Below are 14,680 nucleotides of genomic sequence, written 5' to 3' on the forward strand. Positions count from 1 at the left end.
CCCCAAAAGGTGTGGTTGGTCAGGGTGTGCAGAGTGAAGATAAGAGCATCAAAAAGAGAATTGATTCATGGCTGGTGGAAAATGCTGGTGCTCAAAAATGGCATTTTGGGTAGAGGAGAAGAGGTGTTGCTCCCAAACCAGGCTGCTCCTGCTTTTGGGCATAACCTCCTGCCTCCTTCTCATCCTGCCTCTGCACGGGGTAGTTGTTAGGCTGTGGTGCATACAAGCATTGCCTCTTGAACTGAAACTTTCTCTAAACAAAATGTAGTAGCAACTATCTGTTTCATTAAGGCCTTTAATGGAATGGTATAGGCATCAGTGTGGGACCTGGCTTTATTTAATATATTTCATTATTCATGATCTAGAATTTTACAAAGGAGTCAATTAATTACAGTAAAAAAAAAAAAAAATAATAATAACAAAACAAAACTGGAAGGTACATTAATATGCTGCTGCCAGTAGTTAAAGTACGCCAACTACTTCTTTGCCAGGAAGACATTTTTCCTTCCAGCCAAAACTGCCATTGCAATTATCTGGAATTGCTCTGTGAATTGGAGCAGTCTCATTGCACACCTCCAAACGCCATCAGTCACACAGAGTCTTCCTTTGCAGCCCACCACTGTTTGCACCCTCTCCACCTGCCCACTGGTGAGCAGCAAGGCATGGGGAAGGGAGCAGATGTACAAGGATGGGAAGTGGGTGCTAGGAAGCGTGGTGGGGATGTAATGAAGAGAATGTGTCAGCAGGAACTATTCTGGTACCTGAGAGCATCCTTGGTGGCAAATGGATTGTCTAGCAAGGTTCTCTGCCACATCTGTGGGCATTTGGGTACATGATTCTCTCAACTGCTCAAAAATAATCACGTCTTTTTTTCATGACAAAAGCCTCCAGACACCAGGGTGAAAAATGCTGCACAAACACAAGTAGGAAAATAATGGGAATTCTGAAGCATTCCTTTTTCTTTGTAGTCTCCACAGTAAGGCTGTCATGCATAGTCATGTCATAATATGCATGATATGCATAAGTTATAATTCAGTCTCATAGTTGGCTGTCATAGCAGCCCTATACAGCCCACTTTCTACACTCTGGGTAAAATGTAAAAATATATTGCAAAAGAATTATATCGGATGCGTCTGCTTGGAAGTGATAGACTTTCTGGAGCTGCACTGACGTTCAGGAATGGTCTTTTCAAGTTCAAATATACTTTGCCGTGAGAGAGGATTTTGACGTTATTAGGCAAAATGAACCATATCCGTATGGTGTTTATAAAATACATTTGGTTATTTCTCACTGCAGCAGATGGTACCCAAAATAAGAAATGACCTGGAACCTCATTACCGACTGCATACAATCTGCACAAAACTGCTCAGGGAAGTGGGAGAATATTGGACTAGTTTTGTTTTGAAAGAGACCTAGCTTGCTTTTGGTCTCTTCAAAGAGAAAGTTCACAGAAGATATCCATCACAAAGAACCACAGCACCACGGGGCAGGATTGAAAGCTCAAGTGATCCAGCCTCATGCTGCAGGGTGCTAACCATCACTTGCTGCCTTGGTCAAGGAGCCCTCCACGAGGCAGCTCTTCTTAGGGTGCGTGTGATGGGTGACTTGTTTCCAGCCTCCCCCGGAGCAGCTGATGGGGCTGCTGCCCAAGTCTGCAGCACTGAAAGTCATCATTCATCCCTCCAAGAGAATGTCTGGAGTTTCAGATGCTGCTATATAAGTGTCATGGTGTTAAACGATGCAACCATCCTGCTTTGCCAGTCAGGAGGGCTCTCAAGGGATGCACATGGGTAATTATCCCAAGATCCAGCATTCAAGACGGTGCCCATGTCTTACACTTTGGCTTTGTGCACTGTAGAGTGCTGGAGTCAGCAGCCAAATGAGCAATCCCTGTGAGTTTCTGTCACTGTCAAGAGTTACCAGGGACAAGGACAAGCAAAAAGCACCAGATTGGGGTGCCAAGCCCAGTGCTATGAGCAGTAGGATGCAGCCTAGAAAGGAGCCCTTGCCCTCAGAGTGCCTTTGAGTCTTTAATTCCTGATAACCTTCTGCAGCTGTGTCTGGTTGTATAAATGTCAAATACAGCCTCGTGACCACCCTGGAGGACAGATACAGCATAGTCCAGAGCATAAGAGCTCTGATTTTCTTTTGGATGTGGAAAGTCTTTTGCTTCCATGTGAGCTTGCTTCCCAACCCCCACCTCACCCCCATGAAGATGTAACCTGTCAATGCAGATGATGTGTTGAAGCTCATTTTCCCAGGTATTTGTTTTTTGTTGGGTGTTCAGCTCAGCAGAACCCACTCTCCAACACACTACCACCCTCACAACTCTGCCATAATACAAGGACCTTCATGTGGGGCTCCTTCCCTCCTGCAAGGCGCTGCTGTGTGGCTTCCTCTTCCACATGTCTTCATAAGAAGTTGTACTCCTTTACCTATAAGGCTGGAAATGATCTTCGGCAATGCTGGTTTTATAGGACACCCAACTGCACTGGTATGGGTCGCTTCTCTGACCTGCCAGCTGCCAGACCCCAAGACGGAGCTCTGCTGCTCACTCTTGGTCAACCCAGCCCAGTAATTCATCCCATGGGTTGAAAGTTTGTCTTTCCTCCTCTTCTTCCCTCTTCTTCACATCTTTTATGATTTCATATGAATTTGAGTCTGGACAAATGTGTCAGTGTATAATTCAAGTTTCATCTGCTACTAGAAAAAAAAAAAAATTACTCTTTTTAATACAAAATAACTGTCTATCTGATGGTTGAGCTATTTAGTAGTTACAGCTGGAGGAGTGTCCATCCTAGAGAATAATAATGCTTCAGTACAGAAAAGCTGTTTTTAGACTGTTTTCAAAAACTTCCACTGAACCCCAGAGGCTGTATTCTGTCACAGAGGGAGAAACAAAACTGTGTTTGTTCAAGTTCCTTGTGCAAAGGAGCAGAGACGTTTCCTTCTCCAGCTGATATGTTGTAGATCAGCTTGAACCATATTTGCAGGTATCACTGTGGTTAGGCTGTAGGAACCGCAGATCACCATTTGGGTGTCAAACAACCTATAGAGCTTGTCATATGACTGTAACGATCACTCTGCACAGCACAAGTGGAGTCCACAGTTTGCTGTGACACCTTCTTGGCTTTTACACTGGTCAGGCACAAGCGTAAAACCACAGCCTTTGTGTGCTTCTTGTGCACTGCAAGTAGAATTTAGTGCACAATACTGGTGGTAGGTGGATAGTTGGACAAAGGTCTTAAAGGTCTTTTCCAACCTTAGTGATTCGAAGTGTGCTGATCCCTGTCCACAAACCTAACTGTGCATATCTGTGGACCTTACGAAAAGACCCCATCTGTGTACTGCCCTGCAGCAGGTCAGAAAATGGCCTCACCCATACTGTCATGCTGTTTGTTAAGGGGATCATTACGTAAGGGGCTCTTATGGCTGTCCAGACACCAGACAGTAAGGGTGGTTTCTGAAAATCTTTCTTCTTAGCTGGTTAGCATTTATTTCCCTCATTGTTTATGATCTCATTGATAATGGCCCTGCACTGTGCAATGCAAAACACTTTGAACTTCTCTCAGACCCACATTTTTCTCTCCTGTCTCTGAACTAAGAGCAGTACAAGAGAAAACAGGTGAATTGTATTTAGCCCTGAATTATTTTCTGCAGTGAAAAAGTGGGACAAAACTCTGTTCTCCTGCTGCCTTCCACCTCCCTTCTTTTCTTCAGGATCTGATGATGTTTTAAGCGGTCTTTGCTTTGAGTGAAAGATTAGAGCAGGTCCAAACCACTGTCATATGGCCATCCACAAATGCCTTGCTCAGGGCAAAGCCGCTTTGATCCCAAGGAGTAGATCCATCTATCACTTGTGATTAGAAAAGTGCCTGGGTGGTGAGCAGCAAACGTGATGATCACACGGCCCAGGAACCCCACGCAATCACAACAGTTGAGAAAGACGATTAAAGGGGGATTTGTTCCTTGAGCAGTTGCCTGTGGGATGGTGCTTTCTGCAGCTGCGGTACATTAAGGAACAAAATAACACAGCACGAGGAGAGAGCTGGAGCCTCCCAGCTGCTAGAGAGACACTGAAGAGTCTTCCTGAAAACAGTATCTTCCCTGGGGTTGCATAGCTGGGCCTTAATAGAAAAATAAAATATATTTAACACAGCAAGAGGTAACTTGATAAAACTTGAAAGAAAGAAAAAGGAAAGGAATGAAGCATTACAGATGTATTTTTTTCTATTCCCAGTTATTTGGTACAGAACCTGCAAAGAAGCAGGTAATATGCTTCCCGTCAGAATTAACTGGCAGAGGAGCAGAGGCCACCTGTAAGGCAAATCTGCCGGGTTAACTCCTACCAGTCCTGGAGAAACATGTGTTTCCCATCATGTGCTGGTGGCTTCCCTGATAGAGGCTGGTGAAATGCCATGTGGGCACCTGGACCTTTGGGGTAGGCAGCCCCAGAGACAAACTGACAAGAAAGCTTGGGGTCAGTGCTCCAGAGATGGCCTTCCCCATGCCCGGCCCCCAGCCCTCCTGCTGTCCTTCAGAGTGCAGGCAGTGTAGCAGGACCACCAATCACCAGAATGACCTTGCAGTGATATTTTTATGACAACAAATATCAGAGGTTTGTTTTGTTTTGCTTTTGCTTTTGTTTATGCAGCCAAAATCAGCTTGGATCTTTCAGTTGCAGCTTTAGAAGTCAAGCCCAAACAGCAACTGCTAATTGATCAAAGGAGCCTGAGAAGCCTGAAGAGCCTCTGGAGAGCTGATGGTGGATGGCATGTGTTGCAGGAAGGCACTGCTCTGCAGCACTCAGCCATGTCCCCTGGCTGCTATGGGAGTATCCCCCCTGCAGCCCAGCTGTGCTGCATGGCAGCTCGGCATCCCCAGGCAGTGCCTCCAGCCTGCTGAGATCCCAAGGCACTTCTGGATCCTACTAATTTCCCAAGGGGATTTGTATCAACACTGCTCATATTTATATAAATCTCCATTTCCATAAAGGTTACAAGCTCTAAAAGAAGAGAATGAAACTTCCAAAATGAGTGAGATAACTAATTGAGACAAAGAAATTTCATTTTACCCTACTTGGATTCATCAAGATAGTTTAAAGGATACTAACAGATATGCTGTGCAAACATTTATTTCTATTCTATTCTTTCTAGTAATTTCTATTTTTTTAACAGAAAGTATTCTAAAACTTACTTAATTCCCCCCTTTACTATCTTATTCCTCTCAGCCTGAATAGCTCACCACAGCAAGTGACCTAAAAATCTAAGGTCAGCAAACTTGGTGGCACTTGATGGCTTCACACTGGCCAGTTGAGTTGAACACAGGAAAATAGCTGGCTCAGTGCAAGAACTGGTACCTGGCTAGGAAACACAAACACAATCAAATTAGTAATTAAACCTGTCATCTCTGAGATGGCAAGAACAAAAGGGGGACAAGAGAGAGGAGAGCGAGGGCAGCCATGGGGATCACAAGGCTAACCTTCCCCGTCCCTACTGCCTTCCTGCAAAGTATATAGCAAACAGCTTTTGAATAAATAATGACTGAAGGTAGGAAATACGAAAACATTTTCATCTAATGAATGAGTTTGAATTGTTTAGCTATTCTAACTCTGAAGATAAATGAAAAACTCGGCATTCAAGGGGTTGTTATTGCCCCAGAGGCATGAGGGAAGTTTTTCACTCCCTTCACCCCCAGCCCACTAGGCAGGGTGAGCACGTTGGCTTCCCTGCTCAGCATTCCTTACACTGAGTTCACAAGCCAGATGTCACATGTTTCCTCTGCCACCCAGACAGCCGAGCTGTCCCACCAAGCCAACTTCTTTTTTGACAGCAACCCTAAAACAAACCACATCCACATCCACATGAAGCCCCTCAGCTTGGTAAGGACATTTAGATCAGCCCAGAGCAGTGTGACTCACAAAGGTGCTTGTGTTTCTCAGAATATATATTTAGGAGAAGTCAAAGATTGTTTTGCACTTTTGACAGCTGGAGAAAATACTGGAATAATTTGCAGCTCACACTGATTTTCACTCATCTACTGCAGAAGCTACTCCCATGTGGTCAGATAGCACTAAACCCACCACACACAGGTCAGCTGGTTCCTGCTCCCCATTACAAGTCAACTGAAATTATTTGCAGGACACAGAAAAATCATGGCACTGAAGAAATTGCTGCTAGTAAATCATCTCTGTTGCGTGGCTGGCAGCTGACAGATAATAGTACCATCGGAAAGAGTGACTGATAATCAATTGAAGAAACACAGACAATATTTCAGAAAAGAAAAGCCTCACAGCAATTTTTAGACAAAAGCTTCTTAGTTATGGAGTAATCTCTTAAGAAATTAGTACTCAGGAAGCACGGCAATTAAAGATGGAAATCACAATAGAAATGCAGAATAGTTTTCGTATTTCTACTATACTACATTCTCAGTCCTAAACCAGGGATTAAAAAAATCTATGCAACTGATCCTTGTCTTCTGCTGGGACACAGACCTCTCCACAGGACAAGTAGGAAGTTTCCTAATCCATGCACAGGAAGAGAGAAATATTCCACCTTCTCCATTTCAGCCGATGACACAGTAGAACTAAGGATTCTGCTGTCTAGCCTTTCCAGTGATTGCTGTGAATGTGACAGGTCACATTCTCCGGTGACTTGGCCAGCAGCATCATATCTCCATTTACAGACAATCCTCCTAAAGATCTATATGGGTTAATGATATGAAGGAGTTCACAGTGATCATAGTGTGAGGCCTGACCCTTAGCTCCCTTCACTTAGCTAGCCCTTCATCTGTCCTTGTTCTTCTTTTTTGGTATGGCTTTACCAGTTTGTTAATAAATCCAGCACCACTTGTTGGCTTCCTTCCCCAGCATAACTTCTGCATTTGGCTGTCAGAGCCCACAAGCAGACAGCCTTCTACTTGCCTTATATACTCAGTTATAGGCAAGAAAAAGTTCATAGTTATTTCTGACTTGTAGGAGCAGGATGCACGGGTGAACTGAATTATTTCATTTTCAGAACTCTGAAGTGTGAGATTGATTCCAACCGTAACTGGTCATGGATTCTTCATTATCTCAACTGCATTTGCTAAACAAGGACTATATGCATTATATATAGTCAGCACTCAGTTACTATCACTCAGCTGCATCTGTCTCTAGTTTGGCAATTGAAAGACTGGTGGTGGAGATGCATATGGCACTGGTGAGAACCTCCATATATACTGTAGTGTCTCCACAATGATTATTCATCTCTCTCACAGATCATCCTAGAACTTCCTTATCGAGCTAGTAATGCAAATGAAGAGTCATTCTCCAGTGTTCAGTGTGAGTGGGATTTTGTTTTCATCTTCTAGCCCAGTGAATGTTACAGCTGAGATTCCCCAGAGTGCCCTTACTGACTGCAGAACCACAGAATGGCTGAGATTGACAGAGACATCCAGGTTCACCCAGTCCCAGCCCTGATCAAACAGGGACACCCAGAGCAGGTGCCCAGGACCTCTTTTTCCTCTTTTTCCAGGGAAGAGAATACACAGCCTCTGGGCAGCCTGTGCCAGAGCACCTTTGAAATCAAAATGTGTTTCCTGATGTTCAAGGGGAACCTCCTGCATTTTACTTTGTGCCGTTTGTCCTGACACCAGGCACTAGTGGGAAGAGCCTGGCTACATTCCCTTTACAGGTTCCCTTCCAGCATTTGATGATCCATGCTGGCGGTCATTATATGTGGGTACAATAATGCTTTGAAGGACAAATATAATATCCATTAAATACCTTCCTAATGTGCCTTTCTGTGTAAGCAATTACTTAAAATTGGCACAGGAAAACAATATAGCAGGAAATAGTCCGTGTGACCATGAACCAGAACTGAGGTGGTATAATTATTGCAAATGAACACATGAAATAGGTCCTCAGAAGACGCTGAAAGAGAATGCATGAACTCTTTCTACCTATTCATGAATGGGGATGTCTCGGTACGAATTCTACTTTCCTTGAACATGGAAGCAGGTAAGACAGGAAAAACAATGGTTCAAATTAAATCATGTACCAACCTTGCTGATGCAGTACGTACACCAGCATAGGTCTGGGTCTGGAGTCAAAGATTTCAGTACTGCAGTAACTAAAGCAGAGGGTATCCCCTTAGGAATGTGGTTCTTGGCCCAGCAAGGGAATTACTACTTTCTCTTTTTATGGCTTCCAAATCCAGACAGTTCTAGGTATATAATGCAGTTGCCATTCATTTTTTTCAGTCTAATGGACATTTGTCCAGTTGTGATTTCACTAAGATAGACATCACAAAATGCAGGTCATTAATTGCATTCCACACCACTGGGAAAACAACATGATACAGTAGAACTGACTCATTAAAGAAGATGAATTAACTAAACGGTGTGTTCTCCTTGAGGCATTGCTTATGGCCCAAGTCCAGCCCAAGTGTGCAAGAAGCGAGTGCAAAGGGGCTCCAACTTACAACCATACTTTGGATAAGTAAGATTTTTCAAGATGTTTTTGTTCCATTTCAAATAATATTATTCATGACATACAAACTGTATCAACAGTCTACAGGATCAATCTTCTAGTTGCAAATTTTCTCCAGCATAAAGCTGCATCCAGGCCATTATCCCATATACCATATACCCATATTATACAAGTAAAGAACTTTTCTAATGAAAAACCATCAAGGTTTTCTGTCACATATGTGAAATATATTTTAGAATACCCAACCTGACCTTTGTGTGGCCAGACATCAATATTTTGCTTCAACCCAAGAATTTATTAAGACTTACATGAAAATACTCCATCTTAACATAGTACACATCGATAGCATCTGAATACATATTTACAGATTTATTTGAACTCTTCTGAACTGCAATTCTACAACCGAGCAACATATCCATAAGTGTTTCATAAACTTTTGAACACTTACATATTTATACATATAGTTTTTGCATATATATATATATATAAAAATATTTTTGAGACTCAAGGACTGAGAATAGTCAAAAGGACATTATTGCTACATTTCCATATTTACAAAAAAACAATGCATAAAACCATTCAAACACTAAGCCATTGCAAAATAAGTTTCAATCCCCCCCCCCAAAAAAAAATTATAAAAATATAAATTTTAAGAAAGAAAAAACCCAAACATTTTTTTTTTTCAGCTAAATGTCCATAAAGTACCAAGACATCTATGATTATAAAACTAGTTTGTCTACAGTTGCTCTGAAAGCCAACACACTACGAAAGAGCTTTTATAGTATTAAACTGAAAACGCTCAACAACAAGTATGCATAAGAGTGCCTCCAAACAACTGGCTAACTTTGGAAAGGTGCAACAGCCTAAGTTCAGTGCAAATGGTTACTTCTTGACTAACTCTGAAAGATGAATTCCTGTAACAATAAACCAAATGCACAGGCATACAAAGAGTGCGGTATTCAACACTACCTAAAATGTACTACCAGTGTGTGTATTTACAATTGTCTTGCATTTTGGGCAGTTAGTTACACATTTAAAATGCATGTAAACTCAACCAAAATCCTGGTAAAACATAAGTTACAGAGTGCTTAAGTGCAATGTAAATAAATAGGTACTTAAGTGGTACTCTCTGTCTCAACAAAATGCTTCTCTTGAGGCATTCACGAATTTAATGGTGACAGAACAAAGGTTAAAAAAAAATAAAAATAAAAAAACAACAGTGTTTCCAACAGGAAGAAAAGGAGTTATAAGATACTTAAGCACAATCCCAGGCCAACAGAAACTGACCCCACAGCCTCTTATGTGCCACCAAACAAGACTGAAGGTATTCACTGTTCTATTCCATTTAAAAATTCAATGCTTCCCAGTTAAGTTCTGCTTCAGGATCTCAGCACTACTACAGAGATAGATAGAAAGATGTAATGACTTGTGGGAGGAATAGCCTTTTCCTGAGTGCATTATCCAAGCCAGCCTATGGGAAATGTTCACCTGCATATCACAAGATAAGCAAAGGGCCCTCAGGACAGAATTTTTTGCTTCTGCTCCTGCCAAGATAAGATGTCTCGTTAAACGGCCTCTGCTCCTCTGACATTCCATTTACTATAAGCAACCCTCCTACTGTCATTTGACCAGCTCAGCAGGGCCCACCTATCTTCGGTGAACGCATTTGGACACAGCTTTTAGCAAACCAAGCATCTCATCCCTGCAGTCCTGACTGTGGGGTACGGTCTGTGGTGGAATGCCATTGGGATGTGGTGCAGGTACCCAAAGAAACCTGCTGACTGCTCTGCACTGCTGAAAGCCCAGGCAGGAAATCAAGACTGAGGTCTTTCACTTCCAGAACAGCTTCACGCCCCAGAACCTCTGTAAGTTCTCTGTTGTGGTGCCCATGTCCACCCCTTGGCTGCCCACTTCTTGCCCAGGGACTCGTTGTCCCTCCTGGCCTCCAACCTGTGGTGTCTGCCACAGAAAGCCTCTCAGGTGTGGCTGGATATGGAAAGGGGTTTGCAAAGCACTTTGCTTTATATCTGTTTATTTCTTAAACTCAACAAAACAAAATTAACTAGAAAATGACTACACGCTTTCCAAGCATGGATCCAGAGGATGACCGCTGCAGATTTGGTTTGATCTGTAGTCATCTCATTCAACACCCTGGCCCAGGGTCTCTTTTGTGGTTTTTTGTTGTTTTTCTTCTCCACATCTGGCTCTCTACTGCAAATACACACAATATAGCAAAATATATACAGCTTCAGTTAACATTGCAATGATGCCTGTAACCGTGCTCAGCACATTAAGTTTATGTGTAACAGTGTGTGGTAAAGGACAGTATTACAACATTTCAGCTACACAGTGGTAGTAGTGAGTAAAAGTAAAAGAAATAGAAGTCCTCCCTCTCTCACTCCCTACACAAAACAAACAGCAAGTACAGCTGGGCTCCTCTTCTTCCAGATGCCACTCAAACATCTTCGCGTACCAGAAGGGGCTGAGTAGATGAAGCGCTGCTACCCACTGAGTTAATCCTCACCGAATGATCTGCAGCGTTGCCTTGACTGGAAGGTGGAGTGGAAAAGTTTGCATACACCTGTAGAAGCCAAACACTGCTGTCAAAATACCCGGCAGATGGCCCAATCCTTTCACACCTCAGTGAGCCATCTCCCTCTCTGTGCTACCTGACATGAAGGGCACCCAACTCAGGGGATTCTTGACAAACCTAAACACGTTGCTTCAACATGTTGTGGGCTCAACAGCTCTTTTAAGAGTCAAGAATCTCATTCTCATTTACTAAAAACACTTCATCTTACAACTGCACTCTAAATTTAAACTGAGCTTGAAAAAAATACTCCTCCGATTATTCCTAAAATGCCCCCAGAAAACTCTCTAATGTTTACTTCACACTCTTCATTTTTGTTTTAATGATGCCTGCACCTGCTAAAAATACGCTACAGGATGCAATCGAACACCAGCAGCTTTCAGTTTCCTCTTTCTCAGATTGTCAGGAAGCCTTGCACTCTACCCAAACACAACATCTAGAAGGTGAAAGGAAGCCTTATTTTTAAACCGGATCTTAAACTTGCTTTTATAAAACTCAGTTGCACACAGTGTTATTGTGAGAAAAAATCCAAGTCTGCTGGATCCGCTTTCTCTTTGAACTCTTTTGTCCAGTTACCCTCTGGACAGACTTTTACTAGAGAATGGTGGAAAGAACAGTGAATGTACACTTGATCACAATGTTCCTCCGAGGTTAAATAAATACAGCTAGATGAAGTACGTAGCAAGAGGTAGGAGGGCACCAAAAGCTCAACCTCTTCCTCCAGGAAAGCTTTTCTAAGTAAGTATACTAAATGTCTGAGATTCTTCTCAGACTAATAGATTTCTTTTTCATAGTTCAGATGAATCAAGGCAGTACCACAGCTCTGTGTAACATCAAAACTCTTGTCAAGTGTATTTTAAGTGAGAAACACCAACCATGCAAAGAGCCTCGTCTAGCTGGTCCCTCCTATCACCTACATTTACCATCCAAGGATGCATAAATGATAATAGATATTGGAAAATTAATGGAGGATCCTTGCTCCTCCCAACTGTGGTCTAACGTTTCAGGTGAAACAGCTTTAATTCCAAAGAACTGCTGACCTATATGGAGCCCAAACTTACCCGGGGGGCATTATCCGAAAGCTGCTGTTCTATCATCTGCACGATCTGTTTGAATGTGGGTCTCTGCAAGGGATCGGCATCCCAGCAACTCTTCATTATATCATACCTGCAAAGATATTGCAGTTAAGTACTGCCGAGAAGGACAGCCTGAGAGCTTTTATCCCACCTGCATTATCATTTGACAGAAAAACGTGACCCACTTGCACAGTTTAGCTTCCTTAAATGAGTTTTAAGAAAAGAATAGTACTGCTAACAGCCGTGAAGTGACAACAAAGGCCTCGGTGCTAATGAGAGCACCTGGACAGTTTTCTTTGACAGCCTGCTAAGTGCCGAGCCATTTCCAACATAGAGAAGTGGAGACAGATCATGAGGAAGATAAGGAGCCATTCCCCTTGCCATCGGGAAGCACAGCACAAACATACAGCCTCATGATACATCTCACTGACTGCTTTATCAGAATTAAATATGTGTAATACGTGCTCCGATCTGCCAATAATTTATTTATACATACCACGACAAAGTGATCAGATTCTATGAGGCACAAGTGTGTTACACTGCTTTTAACTACAGCTGCATTTGCTACATTAGTTAGATTTGTTATTTAAGACTCAAAGAATTTTCAAAAGACAGCGGGTGAATACAGAAAGTCTTCAGGAGAATGCAGAAGCTTTCCTTCCTTTGCATCTTTGCTTATGTCTGGTGAGCAGGGGTTGCTCACTTACATTTCAGGGGGTGAGCACTCGGGGCTGAACATCCGATATCCCTCCTTGATCATTTTATAGAACTTGGAGTCCACGGGCATCCCTGGGTAAGGGCTGCTTCCTGTTGAGAGAACAGGTGAGATGTGTGTTTTGCTGCAGATCTAGTAAATCCAAGGTGAAACAAAAACCCCCCAGAGTTCAGATTTTGATGGAACTTACCTAAAGAGAAGAGTTCCCAAAGCAATATTCCATAAGACCAGACATCACTCTCAAAGGTGTAAACGCAGTTGAAAATACTTTCAGGTGCCATCCACTTCACAGGGAGACGAGCCTGTGCAGGGAAGAGGGATTAAATTAAGACAATGGGCAACACAGAATCAACCTTTTAAACCTATTATGTGCTTTCAATACATGTTGAATCAAAAGAAGGATCCAACTAAAGACGGAAATCCCTGCATTTCAGTCTCCATGTGCTGCTCTGTTACAGATTCACCTCTCTACAGGCTCACCACACTTGCACAGTTCCTTGTATTCTGATTTTTTGTATACTGTGTGAATCCCTCTGGTTTACAAGGGATGGCAGGAAGCGAGACCAAAATAATCTACATGGATATGGCATGGTTCCTTAGGCAAACACACAAGTCTTCTGTGGACTGGCTACCATCCCCAGGATGCTTCAAAGCTTCAGTTAACAGTTAAGACATCTGCTTTATCTTCTCACCAAAAATTCGCATGAAATATATTCCGACATTTTTCACGTGTTTGTGTGAACAGACACAAATTGTCTTTCCACTCTGTTTTGCCTGCGGGAGCCAGCCAGGCTCCTACCCTTAAGATTTGCCCTGCCCCAACTGCCATCCTCTGTGTTAAGATGGAGCCAGCTGCACCCAGCCGCCTCCCACAGCCACTGCTTCCTCTGCAGGGCAGATGCAGCCTATCCTCCTCTGACCCTTCCAAGCCAAGTAAAATCCTGTTGTCAGATGACTCACAAAACTTAAAGTGTAGCCCAGACGCATAAAACTTAATTACTTACTGCTCACTTCCCTCCTAAGCTGCTGGTCTGTACCTCCCACTCTGAGCAGCCTTGGCTGATCAAGCAGCCCTTGGTCTGACCCTGAGCCCAAAAGCAGCTTTCTTTCACTAAATACCACTCCATATTTTGCCAGGACAGCCACTCCTGAATTCTTTGGACTCCTGTTGTTCTCTAACCTCAACCTTCAGGCACCCAGCGGCTGGTATGAACATTGTTTTTGAATGCAACAAACACAGCCCTCTCTCCTGCAGCCTACAAGGATGATGCAGGTACCCAGGACATCAGAGGACTGCAGGCTGAGAACAGAACAGCAGAGATACTTCAGACACCTGAGGTGCCAGTAACTGGGAGGCTAACTGAGCAAAAAATACTCAGGGGAGGAACTTACTCTCTTCATTATTGTGCTAAAAAGCCTGGCTGGGTATGTGTCATGTCCCTGGCAGCTGATAGAGCCAGCTGGGGCAGGAAAAAATGGTGCAAGTGAAAAATGTGGGTACCTTGAAGGCAGTTGATAGCTGCATGTATCTGACACAGATTTAGAACTTTCATCCAGGCAGCAAAAATCAGTTTGAGATGCAAATGTCCTGTACTTCATAGCACACTTCTCCAGTTTCAGTCTCAGACAGACTAGATTTTCTTTTGTAGCACTTGTAGGACTTAAAAGCGGACTTCAAATTCTGCCAGTGCAATCTGCATCACTTCAGTGTATCTTTGTATTTCTGCAGAAGGCTGGCAGGCATTAATGTAATGGGTACTCATCTGTATAGGAGGTATTATACATCTTTCATATGTTATCTTGTTCCAGCTCTGTTAAAGGGCTTGACC

At 43.0% G+C, this 14,680-nt stretch overlaps 1 protein-coding gene across 1 annotated transcript in view; it reads right to left on the minus strand.

The window, feature by feature from the left end:
• Window positions 1–8,824: 8,824 nt before the first annotated feature.
• The window catches only part of KIT (KIT proto-oncogene, receptor tyrosine kinase), a 51,263-nt gene continuing 45,407 nt past the window's right edge, over window positions 8,825–14,680 (minus strand). Inside the window, exons 18-21 of the mRNA XM_015862359.3 lie at window positions 13,042–13,153; window positions 12,844–12,943; window positions 12,122–12,227; window positions 8,825–11,051 (exon numbers count right to left, since the gene is read on the minus strand). Coding sequence (XP_015717845.1) covers window positions 10,926–11,051; window positions 12,122–12,227; window positions 12,844–12,943; window positions 13,042–13,153 — 444 coding nt within the window. The 3' untranslated portion in view covers window positions 8,825–10,925. The remainder of the gene's footprint in view (window positions 11,052–12,121; window positions 12,228–12,843; window positions 12,944–13,041; window positions 13,154–14,680) is intronic.

Source organism: Coturnix japonica, chromosome 4 (assembly GCF_054131305.1).
Source record: "Coturnix japonica strain WE chromosome 4, WE-NBRP24, whole genome shotgun sequence".
NCBI classification, from domain to species: domain Eukaryota; kingdom Metazoa; phylum Chordata; class Aves; order Galliformes; family Phasianidae; genus Coturnix; species Coturnix japonica.